General features: G+C 39.0%; 1 protein-coding gene across 1 annotated transcript in view; it reads left to right on the top strand.

Moving 5' to 3' along the window:
• Positions 1 to 19,715, top strand: part of LOC142433784 (RNA helicase Mov10l1-like) — a 78,795-nt gene that overhangs the window by 10,021 nt on the left and 49,059 nt on the right. The window contains exons 2-7 of the mRNA XM_075538475.1: positions 3,331 to 3,515; positions 7,383 to 7,518; positions 8,798 to 8,910; positions 9,662 to 9,846; positions 14,354 to 14,494; positions 17,115 to 17,309. Of these exons, the coding sequence (XP_075394590.1) occupies positions 3,331 to 3,515; positions 7,383 to 7,518; positions 8,798 to 8,910; positions 9,662 to 9,846; positions 14,354 to 14,494; positions 17,115 to 17,309 (955 nt within the window). The remainder of the gene's footprint in view (positions 1 to 3,330; positions 3,516 to 7,382; positions 7,519 to 8,797; positions 8,911 to 9,661; positions 9,847 to 14,353; positions 14,495 to 17,114; positions 17,310 to 19,715) is intronic.

Below are 19,715 nucleotides of genomic sequence, written 5' to 3'. Positions count from 1 at the left end.
TTGTGGGTTTTTTTCATTCTGAAAAACAAGTTTAGAGAATCGCCCAGATGAGCCCCGTAACCTTCTAAGATGCACACAAGGGCTTTTTATAGGAAGCATCTTCCTGAAGCCAGCTGTACACCCGTTCTCTTCTCTCACCCAGGAAGGAGCCCTGAACTTGAACTTGGTTGCCTGGCTGGTAATGGATTCTTTGCGGTTTTTGCGTGGTGCACTATGGCACCATTGGTTGAAGGGCCTTGGGCGGGTGGGGACAGGGTTCCCTCTGAGGAACACGGAGCCACAGGCCCACTCCTCTCTTGGCCAGCATCTTGGGCTTCATCACTGTTGCCAGAGAACATGAGAGAGCGCACATGGTCCATGGAGAAGCAGGCGTGGGCTCCCTGAGCTGCTCCTGCGACCTCATTACAGCTCGAAGGCAGTCAGAGGCTGTGCCTGAAACAGGAGTCACGCCTGGCCTCGTTTGGTCATAGTCCGGACCTCTGACAATGTGACCATGCTGTTCTGGGTGGCCAGGATTCTGAGTTACTTCTGCAGCCAGAGGAACCACCTACAACAGGAATGGCATCACCAGCCAGGGCTCTCCAAAGTTACCCTTGAAGCCTCCGTCCAGAGATCCTTCCTCAAGGACACGCCCTGCTTGGTTCCTGAGCCTCAAGGGAAGGCTAAGAGCAGGGTTAGGGTTTGGGTGGCCCTGACAATGCCATGCTGCCCGTGGGACATGGCTTAAAGTCACAGACAGACCCAGCTTGTGGTCCTGTCCAAAGCGGCTAAGGTGTTATAAAATTAATAACTTTTAAACTCAGTACTTTAAGATAATTTTTATTTTAATAATGAGAAACTTACTTCTTTGATATTTGACAAGCAAAGTAGCCATGGTCATTTCATAAATTAGCTGAACAAACAGAATAAAAAAGAAAGATGTAAAAAATACATTAACTCTATCCAATCTGTTAATATCACTTTGGGGAGTATTTATTACATATTTGTTATAAAAGTTTATGTGTGAGAAAAAGCCAACAAACTTATTTCATTTCACCCCCTGTCCTCAAGTCAATTCTGACTCAGTAACCCTTTTTCTGGGGTTTTTGAGGCTGTAAATCTTCATGGAAGTGAACAGCCTCTTCTTTCACCCTCACAGAGTCAGTGGATATGACCATGACCCCCACTGCTTAACTGAAAGCATCAGGAACTCATAGGAAGCCCGACAGCAGAGGCTTCAAAAGGTTGTTGGAAAAATGGAGTTAACATTTCATGGAATAGTTTCCCAACAACGTGTTGAAGCCTTCTTGAATATACTTTTTTATGTGGCAAAAGAGAATCCATATAGTTTAAGTATAATCAATATTTATTAACTCACTTAAAAAATCATTTTATTGGGGGTTCGTACAACTCTTATCAATCGATACATCCACTCATTGCTTCAAGAACATTTGTACCTTTGTTGCCATCATCGTTCTCAAAACATTTGCTTTCTACTTGAGTTCTTGGTATCAGCTCCTCATTTTTCCCCTCTGTCCCCACACTCCTGCCCTCATGAACCCTTGATAATTTATAAATTAGTATTATTTTTCCATGTCAACTCACTTTTAAGACCACTAGGCTATCAGCATTTTTTATAAATTCACTAATGTGTTGTAAAATATAATTCACAGTGAAGTTTGCCAAAATCATCATAGTTTTTTATTCAAACTTTATTGTTTATCTTCCTTTATTGGAGTCCAGTTTAGTCTTATTTCTTACCTATTAAAATTACGTTAAAAATAATACCTATTTAACAAAATATCTCCCTTAAACAGAAATAACTTATATTGGTCTGATCAAATTGATATTCATTATTTCCTGGGAGTGATAGGCTTATTTGATCCTTGTAAAATTTTATTAAATACTATACTAATCCAAGTATGTTTTTCAAGGAAGTATTTACATCAGCTAATTCCATCCAGAGGTTATAAATTGTTATAACTCAGTTTTTGCATGTTCTAAAGAAGGAATTTAAAAAGATTTGTCCCATTGGTTTTTAATCATTTTACTGTGAACTTAGAGATGACTGGGCTGATATAATAACATATAAAACAAGCCACATGGTTACTTAAATGAATATAGTAATTCTTTGCAGAAACACAGGTCTTAGATAAATTCCTTAATTTGTTAGATTTTTTAATTGAGGGACTTTATTCAGACCCCTGTACAAAAATTAATGTTGTACAAAACATTCTACAGATTAGAATTTTGTTTTGCTGAAGTATGTGGTTTTGTCCCCAAAACCACTGCCATCAAGGCTAATCCAACTCCTCGTGACCCTAGATAGGGCTCCTGAGATTATAATTTTTTAATGGGAATAAGTAGCCTCATGTTTCTCCTGTGGAACAGGTGATGGGCTTGAACTGGAAACCCCACGGTTAGCAGTCCAACGTCTATCCAACAATACCCCCATGGCTCCTTGCCTGGTTGGGTACCTCTCAATTATTTGAAACACCCTTATAGCTGTGTTCAGAAGGAATCTCCCCCATGTGACTCAGATGCACTTCTGGAATACACTTAATTCCCAGATCTCTTGCAATGCTTTTTCTGGTGTGTTTTAGAATTTTTAGACGCTGTTGATGATCACGATAAAGTTATGTAAGCCTGTCCTGGTCAGTTGCTGTCTAGTGGATTCTGACTCTTGGTTATCCTAAGTGTTCAAGGAGGAAGTGCTTGGTAGGGTTTCAAGGCTAGCTTTTCACGAGTGGCTCACCAAGCTATCTTCCAAGGTGTCTCTGGGTAATGGATGCTTAAGAGTTCTGTAAAGGAAGACGCGGATGATAACATTTAAGCACTAACCTGTGTGAGGCAGTCATTTAAAAAGTGTTTACATGATGTGTCAGTTATTACAACTCTATTAGACAGATATGATCCTGGCTTTATAGAAGAAAGCTCAGCAGAGTGGTTCAATCCTACTGCCCATTGGCATTGAGTTGATTCTGAGAACCACCCTATCTTTATATAGGTTTCTGAGGTTGTAAATCTTTATAGAAGTGGACAGTCTCAACTTTTTCCTTAGCAGAGCCTTGTGGATTTGAACCACCCACTTTTCAATTAGCAGTCCAAAACATAACCCACAGTGCCTGTAGGCAGACATTGTTATTGTTCGGGTATTACAGGTGAAAGTCCACCCGAGAGGTTAAGAAATATGCTCAGGTCACACAGATGGTAAGCAGAGTTGCTGTGATTCTGTTCTGACAACAGACACAGTGTTCCATTGCCTGCAGTGTATCGTCTCTGTGCTGTTCAGGAAAGGTGGAACTGGGTTTTGAGATTAATTGATGTAGCATTTTATTTACTACTTCACAGATGGCGCTCAGTTGAAAGCAGTGCAGGGAGTTGTGACCGGGTTCTATGAGAAGTACGGCTTGATTAACGAGTTGATCTTCTTTACTGTCCATGACGTGACTGACAATGCGCTTCTGGAAGTTGGACAAAAAGTTACCGCCATAGTGAAAGAAGATGGAATATCCCATGGATTGAAAGCATTGAAAGTGAGACTCTCTGTGAATTTGGGGGTAGTCTTTAGTCCTGGGGTAACTTGAGACTTGTTTTTCTTGTGTATTCATTCATTCACTCATTCATTCTCTGTAATAATACCGGGCGCTCATATAATTGATGGAGAATGGAATTTGAAGTCCTACTTGTCTTATCGTGAGATTGGTTTTCCTCTCATATCTTTATTTTTTATCGATATAAAATGTAGATTGTGTATATGTTCCCATAGCAGCTAAAATGTATGATTGGCAATGATAATTAATTTTATCTCTCAACTTCCTCTGTTCACATGAGAAATCAATTTTTCTATAATATAAAACAAATCTCTCGGCCAAAGGGTATGTGGACATCTTAAGCATTTTTAAAAACAGCATTCCAAAATGGAAACCGGCTGCCATCGGTTGATACTGACTCATAGTGACCTCTTTGGATTTCTGAGGTGGCAAACTGATTACAGGAGTTGGAAACCTCATTCTCTCCTGAAGTTCTACTCTGTCCTATAGAGTTGCTATGTGTCAGAATCGACTAGATGGCAGTAAGTGTTGATGGTTGGAATTGACATACGGTTAAATTGTCCCACTTTTAGAGTACAACCGAAATCTTTTAAAAATAAATTTACAATGTTGTACGGTCATGTATTTACCATCTTAATGAGTGTGGTCAAATAATCCTTGTTCTCCATTGTAATGATTTACATTCTCAGCACCAGGGTTCGAGAACTGCGTATCTGCCTTTGTCAACAACGATGGAGTCTCTCTCTCAACTGTTGGCCAGTCTGAGAAGGGAAAAAGTCTCGCCAACTTATCTTGCATTTCTTTAAGTAATGGGAATAGAGCAATTTTCTTTTTATCAGTGCTACTTATATGTTGGGATCATTTAAACTATTTATTTGTTAGGGAAATTATAGGAAGGCTTTCCATATATTTTCTCCAAGACACCCTTTTGACTTAATTTTATAAAGTGGAATTTTTATATGCTTTAAATATGTGCATCTTGTCCCTAGTGACATTTGGTTCAGTAAGATTACTTAGAGAGGCTTATTCTACTTTATAATCCACCCAAATATTCGCTTAGGTGTTCTTCTGAAACTTTCTTATTTATTCACTTCTGTCTGGAATGTATTTGGCAATATATAACGGGAGAAGGATCCACATCTTTTATTTCTCCTAGTGGCTACTCAGTTTTCCCCAGACCACCAATTCCATAATTTTCCCTGATTAGTTGCAGTAGCACCTCTGGCATACATTCGAGAGGGATTTAAACAGTTCAAGGGAAAAAAAATCTATTTTCTTTCTACTACGTTTTTTGGAGCCCCCAGTATACTACATATCGACAAGCACTTGAATTGATTGACAATGCCTATTGCATTCTACTGTTTGTGTTGTCTTTCATTGGTACTATGATGAAAAGGTTTTCATTATTGACACAAAATAGTAAATTTAAATACATTCTAATATTTGATATCTTACTTTCACTTTAAAACTTTTATTTTTAATTATCCTTTTCTAGATGCATTTTTTAAATCATTCTGTTATGCCCTGTCTCCTTCTCCAAAAACCTCAAAAGCTGCTTGGAATTTCTGTTGAGATGGCATTGAGTTAATATTTTTGTTTCAGGAAAACACATATGTTGACAGTAGTCTTTCCCATGAAAGCATATCTCTACCCTTAAATGCTCCTGAAATATGTGATAGTTTTCTTTGACTAGGTTCTGCACATCTCTTGCTAAATTTATTTCCCAAAAAATATTTTGTCTTACCCCATTGTCTCATTTTTTAATATTGAATTTTCATATTGATATTTTCTTCCTATACAATAAAGTATTTAAATAGGTAGATGGCAAATACACTGGACTTTTTCTAATGCTTTTCCTAAATTCTTGAGAAGTTCTTCATCACTGTTATTGAGATAACTTACTACTGCATGTCTATTCTTTTAAACTGAGAAGTTGTATATGGAAATAACAGTAATAATTAATACTTTAAACACCACGAAAACTTAAAAATCTCCCTCCCCTTCCATCCTAACTTTTATTCCTCAGGCACAGTACTTTTCAGTTTCTACCTTGAGCTCTTCTGGTAGACTCCTAGATTACTCGAATAAAGCCTTTTCTTATGTTAGCTCTATTAGACAGTATTTCTTAACTTTTCATTATAAACATGTATTATTTGTGTAATGAAATGAAACAAACATTTTACATTAGCCCATTGCCAGTGAACAGGCTTTATGATACCTCCATATTAGAGATAGATTTAAACCCTACTTTGACTTGGTTTTTTTGTATGTTTGTTTTACCTTTCTCATTTTCTATTGTGATTTGGGTGAAGGTTTACCGAGCAGATCATCAATTTTGCATTCAACAATTCATACACATCTTGTTTCATCTTACTCATTGCACTCTGCTCACTGTACTATTTATTCCTCTTCCCTGCGTTTCCTGTTTTCATTCTTCTTTATTTGCCTTCTGAACTTTGTGCTTGGGTCAATGTTGTCCTTTTCTTCTAAGGTATACATTCCTCCCTAGTAACATTATTCCCATTTTAGACATCTCTGTTGCTTGGCTGACAATTGAGCCACAAGGGTGAGTTCATGTCCAGATGTGAAGGATGACTAAGGGCTATAATCTTGGAGATTTCACCAGTCTATCTGAAACCACTTACCCTGGTTTTGTGTTATGGTTTTCAGTTACATTCCACCTTTGATCTCTGTCCCAGGAGCTTGTCGATGATCCTTTTAAACTCATTTGGTTGTGGTAGCTGGACACTATTTCTTCTGGTTTCAAGGTTGTGGAGACTGATGTGCACATGGTTCATTGTCTGTTGGACTAGTTGTTTCCATGTGTCTTTGATATTTATTATTCTGCTTTCCTCCACACAGGGTGAGACCAATATTGGCACCTTAGATACTGACTCATAAGCTTTTGAGACCCCACTCACCAATCACCAAAGTAGTATGCGAAATGTTGCCTTTGTGGATGATGTTATGCCAGTAGACCTTGATGTCCCCAGAAACTGTGGTCCTGGGCCCCTATGCCCAGCAATTCACTCCCTTAAAGCAGTTGGTTATATCTGAGAAGTTTTCTAAACTTTACCCCACGTATACTCCATGACATTGATGGTCATTTGCAGCAAAGGTAAATGCCCATGTCATCTGTCAGATCTAGATATCTTTCAGTGTATAATCCCACACCGGTCACCCTGTCTCTCCTTGCTTCTAAAAGCCCTTCCCCTCCACATTCACTTTATTTTTCCAACTTTATATCATGCTTCTGTTCTTCCAGTACTCCAATCTTTAATCCTATGGCTTTTATTCCTATTTTTCTAACGTGTGTGTGTGTGTGTACGTGTGAGTGTTTCTCTTCCCTGTCTCCCACCTCATCCCCATTTCCCAAGTAGAGTCTTATTCACAGCTAATGTCAAATTCCGCGTGCTCTATGAGGCTCTCCTTTCCGATCTGAAATTCTCTCCTGCTAGAGAATTCCCAGGAACCAGCTTGCAATGTGTTTTTATGACAATTATCAAAGTTTGCTTTGGATGAAGTATTTTTATTTTTTATCCCCAGTTACTAGTGAATTCCTTAAGGGCGGGGACAGTATGCTTTCATTTTTTTTAATCTTAATACTCTCAGTGCACTAAACGTAGAGGGTACACAATTTTTAAAAATTTAGATGTGTCTAATAACAAGAATCTCAGGCAGCATTTTTACCATGGTCTCATATCTAGAATGTCTTTTCACCTGAAATAATATATATGATTATTGAAAATTGTTACTTAAAATAATTCTTGAACAATGATGATTTAAGCATTTCATTTCCCACTTTTGAACACTCACTATGTTTGAGGTAACTGTTTCCCTGCCTTACAGGTGGAAGCTTTTCCTGATACTCAAAGACCCTCACAAAATCGTATCAAAATTTTACTTGGTCATGTTACCGATCTGAGGAAAGGTGGTGGCTATATTAACAAGACAACTTACTTTTCTCCAAAGATTGTTTGTAAAGGTATGATTTATGTGTGTATTTATTTCAAAGGGCCAACTTAATTCATGCTTCATTTTCTTAGAGAATCTTAATAATAGAATAACTCCTGCAATGTACTTGCCTTCAGTTTGTGGTACTTCTGTGTTTGACATGTGAGTCTGTAGAGTTGAAAACAAGGTATATAAAACAATACTTCTGGAATTCATCCTGTAAGTTAAATATGTAACTAAAAACAATATATATATATATATATATATATATATACTATCATGTGTTGTGTGTACATGTGTGGAATGCAGTCATTAATATCTTTTTTCTTTCCTGTAAGTATTGGATTTCTAATGTAACGTAACATGGTTACACGTGTACAAAGATGTTTGCCTTAGAAATATGTTAACGCTTCAAATTAGGTGTGGAAATAGCCTTATATTTTACCATAGGAGCATAGCCATTGTTGAATTACATTTGAAATTGGAAGGTATGAGTTCTTCTTCATACCTAAAGTGATCATTTGCTTAAGCTACTTGAATTTGATAAGCTACCATGCAGTTTCGGTACAAAGCAGAGTAACGCACTCTCACAAGACAGCTTACCATTTTACACAGGGTTTCTCTCAAGCCCTCCTTCCATTCATGGTGTTTTGTTGCTTTGTTTTTCTCCATGAGAGGTGACATGGATATCTGCTCTTATCAAAATTACAGCCTCACAAACCCTGTTAAGAGATGCCATGTGTCAAAATCCTTATAGTTGGCAGCAGTTTAGTGTTTTCATGATAGATAGTGGTACAATTAATGGGTCACATATGTTCCAAGGGGTCTCTGGTACTGGGATGTTGGCGTGTGGTCATCCCATTTTCTTTCAGATTCACATGGTTTTACAGCCTCCCCCCTTCTAACTCCTCTGTGGAAAATGCACTAAAAGTGGGAAATGTAGTTTGGCATAATATATGTTCTACAAGTCACAAGAAGTTTACCATATTATTTTGAGCCATGTAATAGGTCTCTAAGGGGAACAGTAACACTAGTGAAATGTGCACTTGTTAGCATAATCAACCATTTGAGATCAAAAGGGCAGCATTTACCCAAGGACAGTTCAGCAGGGTTAGGAGACAGGGATAAATGGAGATGGGACACACAGCAAGAGAGCAGTGACGCTACACTGTCAGGATAGCAATCAGTCACATGAAACGGAATGTACATGAATTATTGAATAGAAAGGCACTTTGCTTTTTAAACCTTCACCAGATTTACAATAAAATATTTTTTTAATTGAAACTAATTTTGTTTTCCCCATGACTCAGGTTTTAAACCTTATTATGGTGACTGGGTCGAAGCTGATTTTTCTCTGCAACCAATGACATTGAATGTGAACTTACGCTCAGTGAGGCCCATGATCTGCAGACATCTGGATAAGGTAATTCAGTGGCGTGTCACACTTGTCATTTGTTTCTGCAAAACTTTCCACTAGAAATAGTTTCCAATAATTCTACTGAATATACTAGGGGACTTGAGAAAAAGAGGAGACAACCAATTCTTTGCCAAAGATGAGCTTAATTTCTTATGAACAAAGCTGTACTGCTGAGAGGAAGCAAGTAGCTAAAACAATAGAAAGCAAATAAAATTAAATACTAAATTGTATAATTTCATTGAGAAGTACTGGACTGTTCTGAGAACAAAGGTAGCAAAACACAATTTATATGTCAGAGAGTTGTGGGGAAAGACCAAATGAAGTGGATCGTCAGATTTGGGCTTGCTAGGAAGATGTGGGTTTGACTTAGAGAAGGGAGAGGGAGTTGGAAACCAGTTTGCACAAAGCTGAAGCTGGAGGAATGAGCTGGGAATGTGACCGAGGAAGGAGGGGGAAATGAGCATCAATATACCACCACATCTCCCCCTCTCCCCCTCTCCCCTGGAACTGTCGACTCTCCTAGCATTTTGTGGACTATGTAGGGCAGAGTGTCTCATCTGTGATCCATTCCCAGAGATTCTGATGTAATTGGGCTGAGGTGGGGTCTGGTCTGGGCATGGGTCTTATTACAAAGCCCCCCTGGTGTTGCCAACATGGCAGTCACAATAGAGACCTCTGCTGAGGGGTGATGGACAGGTTAGAGCCACAGGAACGGTGTATGCTTTTACATAACCATTGTCATGTATTCTGTCTACAGGCCTGTATCACTAGATGCTGTGGAAGAAGTGGAGTCATAGATGATAATATCTTTTTCACATTGGATTCTCTGGAAATTGCCGATGGATACATGCCTCAACAATCCGATGTCGTCAGTGTCGTGATGGTGAAGAACATGAAGTCATGCTATGGTTGGAGAGCACTGGCTCTGACCCTAGTGGAAAGGTATTCAGTAGAAGAAAAAACTGTTATTCCATGTGCAGCATTTCCCCTAAGCAATGACGAGCCTTGCTTAAATACGTCAAATGCCTTGCATCACCATCCATACATGGATCATCGTTACTGCTGTACCGCATACTTCCCAGTACTTCACTCTGCTGCTTTTATCTCTTGCTCTCCTACCAGTGTCATCCCTGCCTCCTCCATTTTTGCTGACTTCCTTCTTAGTGTATATTGCCTTCCCTTGATCCAAGTTAACTGTGACCAGTAACTTTCTTTCCCACCCATAGAAAGCACCAAAGGGTGTTTGTTTGTTTGTTTGTTTTATTGTGCAAACGTCTTCTTGGCTTTGTAGTGGACTCATTCAATGTGTTTCCTCTTGTGATTGACTTATTTTACTAAGCATAATGTCCTGTAGGCACATTCCTGCTATGAGATGTTTCACAGATTCATCCTTATCCTTGAAGGCTGCACAGAATTCCATTGTGGAAAGGTTCCACAGTTTGTCCATCGTTTAACAGGTGGGGATTTGGGTGGATTCCAGCTCTTTACTATTGGGAGTAGTGCAGCAATGACTAGCAAACCAAAGCTCCACTGGCATCCAGTCAATTCTGACTCAGAGCGGCCCCACATAGGACAGAGTTGCGCTGCCCCTGTAGGTTTCTGCAGCTGCACTTCTTTACAGGAGTAGAAACCCTCCTCTTTCTCCCACAGATAGGCTAGTGGTTTCGAACTGATGGCTTTGTGGCCAACAGCCTAACTTGTAACCCGCTCTGGCACCAGGACTCCTTGCAATGAAAATGGGTGTCCACACACCTAATCTTGTCGCAGCTCATTTCTCTAGGATATGTACCAAGTAGAGGAATTGCTAGGTCAGATGGCATTTTTATTTCTACCTGTTAACGGAAGTACCATCCTGTTTACCACATTAGCACCATTCCACAGTCCACTCGGCAGGGTATGGACATTCCAGCCTCTTCACACCCTAGCCAGCAGGGTTGGTTTTTTGTTTTCATTTGTTTCAACTTTGCTGTTAATGCTGGGTGAGATGAAATCTCATTGTTGTCTTGATTTGCATCCTTCTCATGGCTGATTGTGAGCATTTCCTCAGGCTGTTTGTTGGTCACCTGAATATCTTCTTTGGTGAAGTGTCTGTTCACGGAGTGTGCCCACTTTGTTGTCGTTTTTGAAAGTAGCTTATGTGTCTAAAAAGAACTTGTCATTTTTGCTTTCACTTTTCCACCTTTTATAGCCCCTCAGATTAATGTCTAGGTCAGATGGGTAAGAAATCTGTTTGTTTGTTTTAAAGGCTGTGACCCTTTTCTCTCTCTTTTAAAAATAATTTTATTTTTCTTTTTAAAATGTATTTTAAGTTTTAAATCTTTCCCTGGTTTTGTGGACAATACATAGGAAGAAAAACGTATGTGGTGCCTAGCCCGTCTCAGCGACAGTGATTTTCCTCCCATTAAAGTCTCCTTGTATGTGTTTCTTTATTGTTGCTCTATTGCTCTCCTTTTCCCACCCTTTTCTCTCTCCCGACCATATTGTCCTTCCAACTTCTTCCCTGCCTCTGATGTCATCGTCATCTTTAAAGCTCTGATCCATTGATGTCAACAGCATTTATAATCAGAATACCATGAAATACGTTTTTTGAAAGTATTTATCTTTATGGGATTTACTAACTTTGCTGAGCATAATGTCCTCTGATTCTGTTCCTGTCACTAGGTGTTTGACAGGCTCACCATTGTTTGGGAAAGGATGCATAATAGTCCACTGTGAGTATGTACCTGGGTTTGTTGATCCATTCCTCTACAGAGGGTCTTTTGAGTGTTTCCATCATTTTGCTATTATAAAAATTACTTCAAGAAACCTGAGTGTGCATATCTCTTTTCATATTTTGTTCGTTATTTTTTTAGGGAATACGCAGAGCAGAGAGATTGCAGGATCATAAAGTATTTGCGTTAGCATTTTTTAAGGAAGTGCCATGCAGATTTCCACAATGGTTGTACAATTACTGCAATTCCACCAGCAATGTATGAGCTTTCCAATCATTTCACATCTTCTCCAGTGTTTATTTTCCAGTTTTCTTGAATTTTGCAAGGACAATTGGTGAGAGGTAGCATCGCACTGTTGTATTCTTTGTCTTTCTCTTATGGCTTATGAAGCTGACTATTTCTTCATAGGATTGGCTGTGTCGATATTATCTTTAGTAAATTGTTTACTCGTGTCTTGTGTACATTTTATTGGATTATTTGTGTTTTTCTTATTCGTATTTGTAGTTTTTGATAGATGTTCTGAGTTAACCAGTTAACCCTTTGTCTGACAAATCATTGCCGGATATTTTGTCCCAATCTATGTGTTCACTCTTTACTCTTTTGATGTATATGAATGTTGTGTTGTTAGAAGGACACAGGCCTCTATTTTGACTTCTGTAGGGTGGGTTGTTTTCATTCGGTGTCGTTTTCTTTAATACTTTGAAGGCATTGTATATATGCTTTGTGTTAGGGCCCTTAAGTGTTTACCAATTTTTTCATTTGTGATCATTATGGTTCTAGAGCTTTAACCATCTTGAGCTCATTTTTTACATGCTGTGAAGAATGGGTCCTGCTTCATTCTTTCACAGGTAGATATCCAATTTCTCCAGATCACTTAGTGCAAAGATTATCTCTAAAACACCTTAGGTGATTTAGCCCTGTATCAAAGATCAGGTGGCTGTAGCTGCTTGGTTGTCTGTTTGGTGTCTCTGTTGTAATCAGTTGGCCTTCATGTCAATTTTCGTACCAGTACCTAGTGTCATGGTTTTGATTACATTGGCCGTAAAACAGGTTTCTAAGTCTGGGAGAGAACGGCCTCCTACTTGATTTTTTGTTTTTCATAGTGTTTTATTCATCCTGCTGTCTTTCATTCCCATATAAAGATGGTGAATACTATGTCCATATCTTTGAAAAACCTGCTAGGATTTGGATTGCAATTGCATGAGATTTATTGAGTGCTTTGGGTAATAGTGATATTAAGTCTTCCTATCGAAGACATAAGATATTCTTCCCATTTGTGTAAGTCTCTGTTTATTTCTTGTAGAAGTATTTAACGGTTTTCTTTGTGTCTTTTCTTTCCCTGGATTTATTCACGAGAAAGGTTTACTAATATCTATTCCTAGCTATTTTATCTTTTGAGTAGTTATTTCAAATGGTATTGCTCTTTTAATTTCCTCTTTGGTGCCATTTTTAATACACAAGAATCCAACAGATTTTGTGAAATCTTTAAATTAGTTCCAGCAACTTTTAAAATGTACTCTTTGGGGTTTCTCTATATAGGTGTATATAATTTGCAAATAAGGAGAGTTCTCTTTCTCCCGTGCCATTGTGGATGAATTTGATGTCTTATAACTCTGGTGAAGACTTCTAGGACAATATTAAATAAGAGTGGTGATGAAGGGCAACTTTGCCTGGTTCCCATTTAAGTCGGGAATGTTTTGAATTTCTTTCCATTAAGGGAGAAACTGGTTATCCGTCTTGCATATGCAGCCTTTATTATGTTGAAGAATTTCTCTTCTTTTCCTATTAAGCATTTTCATCAAGAATTGTTGTTGAATTTTATCAAAGGCCTTTTCTGCGCTGATTGATATGATCAATTCTTTTCAGAACACTAATGTCTATAACATAAGGTGAACAATAACGTCCGAGTGGAAGACAAAATCGTCCCATTTTCTTGTGAGAAAAACTCAACTTAGTGGCTTACATATTTTTAAGCATCCAAACTCACCTTTCTAATGAAGCCTAGTATATAGAAAGATTAAAATTGCTTTTGTATTTTACCTCTTCCCTCTTGGCTTTCCACCTCTTCATCCCCCTCTGGACTGGAGAGCCCACTGTGTAACCACTATGCCACCAGGATTCAGCCTATAAATCAGTCATAAATAAACTTCTCCAAACTCAAACATTCTGAGTATGAGTTGATTCTGACTCATAGTGATCCTATAGAACAGAGTAAAACTGCACAATACAGTTGATGAGTGTGCAAAATTTTATGAAAGCAAACAGCCTCACCTTTCTCCCATGGAAGCTCTTGGTAGATTCGAACCACCAACCTTGAGCTTAACAGTGCTGTGCTTAACCCAATGCACCAAAAATGCGCTATTGCATTTCTCCTGAGAATTGGAGATTATCTGATCTCATGGAAAATGTTATTAATCTCTTTTCAGTGAAACATTCAACCAGGTTATAGACTTGCGTTAGCAACTCTTTTGAGATGTAAACTTCTTTTTCGTCTCTTGTTGTTATTTTTGTTCCTTCGGATAACTTGTGGACATTTTCATAAGATTTAAAATTGTGTCTAAATATTTGTGATTGTACGATCCTTTTTGTTTCTTAAATCCAAATCTTGTAGCCATTTATCACATGTCCCTTGGTTTTAAAGGTTCAGAAAAAAAGTGGAAATCTAAGGAAGGGAAATAGCATATACATAGGAGTGCCTTTATGAAAATCATAACAATTTGTTCTATTGCTTTATCCAGAGACTCTTCTAGGGCCGTCACGTGTGTGAATAAAACTGGATCCATTATACTGGAAAATAAAGGCAATCTGGAAGTTTCAAGCATGACACATTTTGGAAACCTAAAAGAAGGAGAAAGTAGAACTATTAAGATCTGGGTTGAGTAAGTTTGACACTAAAAAAACTTCAAGTGGAACTGCTTTAAGGATATTTTAAGCCATAAAGATTTCTACACAAATAAGTTTACCTTGCCCATGTATTTTTCCATTTATGGAAATCCTTTCAATTTTTTTGTCCCAAATGTGCCCTTTCCTCTCTCCTCATCAAAGTTTTTCAAATTGCTACTTATTCCTTAGAGGGCTAGGCTTTATATCCCTGTTTATGGGAACTGATTACCTTTGCATTCGAGATATTAAGTTCATGATTGCATCCTATTTTTCAGCAATAAAGGAAATGATCCACAGACCTTAATCAAGTGCCGACTTGTTGGCTGGGACAAAAGTAAACAATTCACATTGCAAAATCCTGAGGAAGACCAAAGCCACGCAGTGGCATCTCATGCTCCTCCTGGTTCTGGTAAGAGAAGAACTTTTCTAAGGGAAATGGTTACGAACCACATGGTGACAGAGGAAGAATGGCCCCTCAGGCTACGGGTAGCAGTTTGGGGGGAACAACAGAGAACCCTTTCCAAGTATGCATGGAAAGCATGAACATGAAATCTAAAACTGAGCTGTGGTTGGAGCCCTAGACACTGATGTAAGCCTTCCTTAGTTGGTTTTCTTAAATGGAATATCTTTAGTGTACATTGCTTCAGTGGTGGGTGGTGCAACAGTGGACCAGATCACACTGAGCTACTATAGTTCTTCGTGGTTTGTCCTATTTTAGAACAGCTGAATATTCCGGCTTGCATTTCCTCCTTTTTTCAGGGGAGACTTAGATAGCTTCACCTTGACCCATACCAAGAGTTACTGCTACTTATTTTTAAAGTTTCATAAGTCTGATTGTAATTTGGGGAAGGGCTGTGAAGGCACAATCCAGGCTATTGTCATATTGTCATTGTTTCTTTTCCCTCTCTAACTTGACAGAATTTTTGGTAGTCCCCCCCCATTTTTTCCTACTTCCATTGGTATTTTAAACTAAGTGACCAGATAATGCTCTAGATGGTGCTAGTCTTTATAGCTGAGTACATGTCGGGGTGGGGGGGTCGGATTCCAGTGTTGAAAATATTTAGGCTAATAATGGATGTAAATTTTTTGAATTAGATGGACGTACCTTGCATGGAGAAACTAGACAAAAACTAAACGTACCTAGGGTTCAGATAGTAGAGGTTGACCTGAGTGCTTATGGACTACTCCCTGCAGGTGGAAGAACCTGCATTTCGGTTACCTGCGATGCAAGGTATGTGACTACAGGAGTTTTGAGTGAGTTTACTTTGGGGATATATATATATATATAATGTATATTTATATTTCATCTGTGATACTTTCAGGCTATATACGATGAAAATAATTCACAGACTACTGTGATGTGGTAAAATTATGTGGTATAGATCATCCTTTATGTGTTTTGCCAGTATTAATTTTACCCACTTGCAGCACTGTAAGGTCAGAATGTTTCCAAACCACTGTTCACTTCATTCTCCACAGCAGATTTGTTTTCCTACTTTACAAAGACAGACATACATTCCCACATCTCTTTTATCCCTTCTTCTCTTGAAATTATTCTTCTCTCTACCCAGCTTCTCCCCCTTCGCTATGTGTCTTGTGGTTCATTGATGATGGACTCATTTTGAGATCCTTTTCCCATCCTAGCCAGCCTTCCAGCCATTCAGCCACCCAGTCATCCAACCATTTAGACCAGAGACAGATAAGCAATTCCTTAAGGAGCAATGTGATAAAGGCTGTGATTAGAGAAGCATACGATGGGAGACAGGGACATTGGTGCCCTCCTTTGGGATTGAGCAATGCCTTGTAAAGGTCCATAGTTTATGTCATGGTGCGGTGGGTTCTTGATCACAGGCGTAGTGTGCTGTTGCACTTACTCACTGATACTATGCATAGAAGATGTGATTGAGAGACATGAATGAGTTAACACAGTGTGAAAGGGAGGGGAGCCTGAAGATAAGCTATTTGGAACAAGATTCCAACCAGAGATCTAACAGTGCAGCAGAGCAAACTAGTGTCATGTGTCCCACAAGTCTATCCATGAAAAGCCAGATCCTGAGACACGGAGGTTTAGGACATTGGTCTTGTTTTCAAGGCGCTTTTAGGCAAGGAGGGAAGGCAGACTGGTGAACCGACAGTTCCAATAGAACTTGGGATGAGTATAAAAAGATAAGATGCCTGATTCTTGTGGATTTGCACATTATGTAAAAGATATTTTTTAAAATAGTTATGCCAACGTGAAAACATATGTCTTGAGATAAGTGAAACGGAAAAGTATATGATTGTATATACAGCGTGTTCATAGTCAAAGTAGAAGCAATAAGAATGGCACAGCGTAGTCAGCCATTGTGCATATTTGTGTACCATGCTGCAAAATTGTGACCTAGACTTGGGGGGGAGGTACTGAAACCATTATTATTAAGTTCCAAGTGTTATCATGGAGAGACATTCATTGCTTACTTGAGAAAATCCTTTTGTCCTCCTGTAAAACAAATGATGAATTGTTGCTTGTGATATCTATAAATTACTTGAATTATCTTCTTTGCTTATAAGTGAAATTCTACTGGATTGATTCAATTTGTCATTAAAAATAAATTTTTATTCCTTTGATTTTCCAAGTTGTGCTGGCGACTACAAAGATCTCCTTTTGTTTTATTGCGATGATTTCGTAATTGGACGGTACATTGAAGTCAAAGTTGTACGTGACGAGGAGTTGCTCATAGATTCTGAAGAACCAAATTTTTGGGAAACTTCTGGAAGCCCCCAACAAGTAGGGCTCTACCAATCGCTTGTATTTGAGAACAGCCAGAGGAGGTACTATAACAATAAACTAGCAACGAGGGTAATCATTTGTGCTCTGTTGCTTAGCTATTTTTTGTTAGTAAGAAACTGGCATATAATCAACATTTGTCCCATGGAGGGCACTGGCTCTCTGCCTGTACCTGTTTATTATTACTCATCCCAGGTCTAGGGAGTTGGGGACGTGGGGTTGGTAGTGATTTTCTCTCCGTTATTGTTCCCATTTTCCCTGCTGTATATTGGCATATAAATCATGATGTGTCCATGTATGCCATGTACCCCATTCCCGGAATCTGAGCATTACCAATATAGATTAAGATAGTCTTGACAGTCAGTTGTTCCAGCAGTGTGAGCCACCTGAGATTAGAACGGGCCTGGGGCTCTACCTGTCACACCACACTGTGAGATTTGAACAAGTGTTGGCATTGAATAGCTCTAGATGTATCTGATACCCTACAGTCAAAGCCTCTGCTAAGGGAAGAAAGGTCTCGCATACATGTTTGTATCCCGTCTTATACAGTGTTTGGCACAAGCAGGAACTCATTAAATGTTGCGTACCTAAGAAGCAAAGCAGCTTCGTTCTTAGTGAACAGACGTAGTGGTCACTTATAGTCGCTTGAAGGTTATTTAAAAGTATATTACCCATTTTATATGAGAGTGAAATAAATAAATTTACCCAATAAAAAGAAAAGTAAGCTTTTATGGTACCCCCCCCTTAAGTTTGGTGTCAATATTGGAGAACAAAGCCCGACCTGTGGGGGAATGAGGCTACCTGAAGACTGTATCTCATTTAGTGTGAGTATACCTGTGTATTGGATACACTCACATTGGGTAACTTCTGGATTTTTACTTGGCATTCCTAGAAACAGAGAGGGAGGCCTGGTGGAGTACTGGGCACCACACTAAGGTACTAACCCCAAGGTTAGCGATTGTAACCCACCAATCACCTGGAAGGAGAAAAATGAGACAGTCTACACCTATAAAGAAATACAGTTTTTGAACCCCACAGGCGCTGTTCTACCCTGTCCTAGATGGTGACTGTGAGATGGAATTGACTCATTGGCAGGGAGTTTGGTCTTTTGGTTTGAGAGGGAGAGAGGCTATACAAGTCCACATGTACACAGAGACCCCCTTCCTGCCCAAACACTTTGGGAACCCAAGCACCTGATTCTGGTTTGTCAGAGGAACCCACACGGTTGCGGAAAAGTCAAGGTTCTGGACTTCAGTGATCCAGCCATGATTGCAGTCTACTCATGCTACTGCCCTGACTAGACCCTGATCTTTCAACCCCCCTGCTCCAGACAGCCCTGTCTCTCTCTTTGCTCCCTCCAAAGACGTATTCATTGAGTTTTTTTTATTGAACTCAATATTTATTGAACATCCTTCTTTCTTACGAGACTCAGAGTTAGCCATGTGCATTGCAAGATGTCACATGATTCATGAAAAAAATCGGGTGGTTTGTTTTTTAAAGAGCAACACAGTAGTGCCAGGGATTACAACATTGAGCCAAGGGTGTGGAGGGTAGCGCTCCTTGTTCACCTTTGCTTATTCATATTGCACCCACTGCTTTGCATATATGCATCCTGTATGTTGTGTGAGTGAATGTTCTGTAAAAGACTTCCAAACGTAGTTGATGTCTTGTGCATTTTACCGCATTTTTCAGGTAAGCCTGTTCAGAAAGTTGAAGTAAACCTTTGCAGTGTTATTAAGTGATGGGTCTAGTGTTTGCCCCACTGATTCCTGATCCCATTTTCATATTCAACGTTGCAATGGAAGAAGCTAATCTCCCCACTGACCCTTGATAGCCATTTCAAGTCCCTCTCCATTCCTAAACCAAGCTGAAGAGGACAATTTATGATGTGTGGAAATTGAGAAACCCTCATTCCCAGTCTGAGAAAAACTAGGAGGGAGAGCATGAAGGGAATAAGTAGGAAAGAGTAGCATTCCTTTTTATCTTGGAAATGGTGTTTCTCAGAGCTCCCTCTGATCATTTTAAATTTGCCTTTTCCATCCTCTATTCCTAAAAATTTCCCCTGTAAGTTCCATTGATGTAATAGACTTGGACGTAGTAGCTAGTGGTGCTTTAGCCATGTTACACATTCCTTCCATGGTCTTTTCGAGGCATGGTCCAGAATCTTGTGTTTACCATTATAAACCTGCCCTAGGAAGATGCAGACAGATTAAAAACAAACAAACCAAAACAACAACAAGTGAAAACTCGGCGAATAGGGTCCAAGCAGAGCAAGCTGCGCTGTGTGGTCTTGTTTGCACATGTAAACAGCACGTCTACAACTTCTGATCTTCATCTATGAGTATTAAAAACATTCTCTTAAGAACTTAGTTAACAGTTTAAGGAGCTGTTTTCAAACTTATGGTTCCATGAGGCGACTTGAAGATTTTTTCCTTCTCTATCATAACCAG

This window comes from Tenrec ecaudatus, chromosome X (genome assembly GCF_050624435.1).
Source record: "Tenrec ecaudatus isolate mTenEca1 chromosome X, mTenEca1.hap1, whole genome shotgun sequence".
In the NCBI taxonomy this organism is placed as follows: domain Eukaryota; kingdom Metazoa; phylum Chordata; class Mammalia; order Afrosoricida; family Tenrecidae; genus Tenrec; species Tenrec ecaudatus.
The sequence above is the reverse complement of the archived record's forward strand: the minus strand, read 5'-3'. Positions and strand labels throughout refer to the sequence as shown.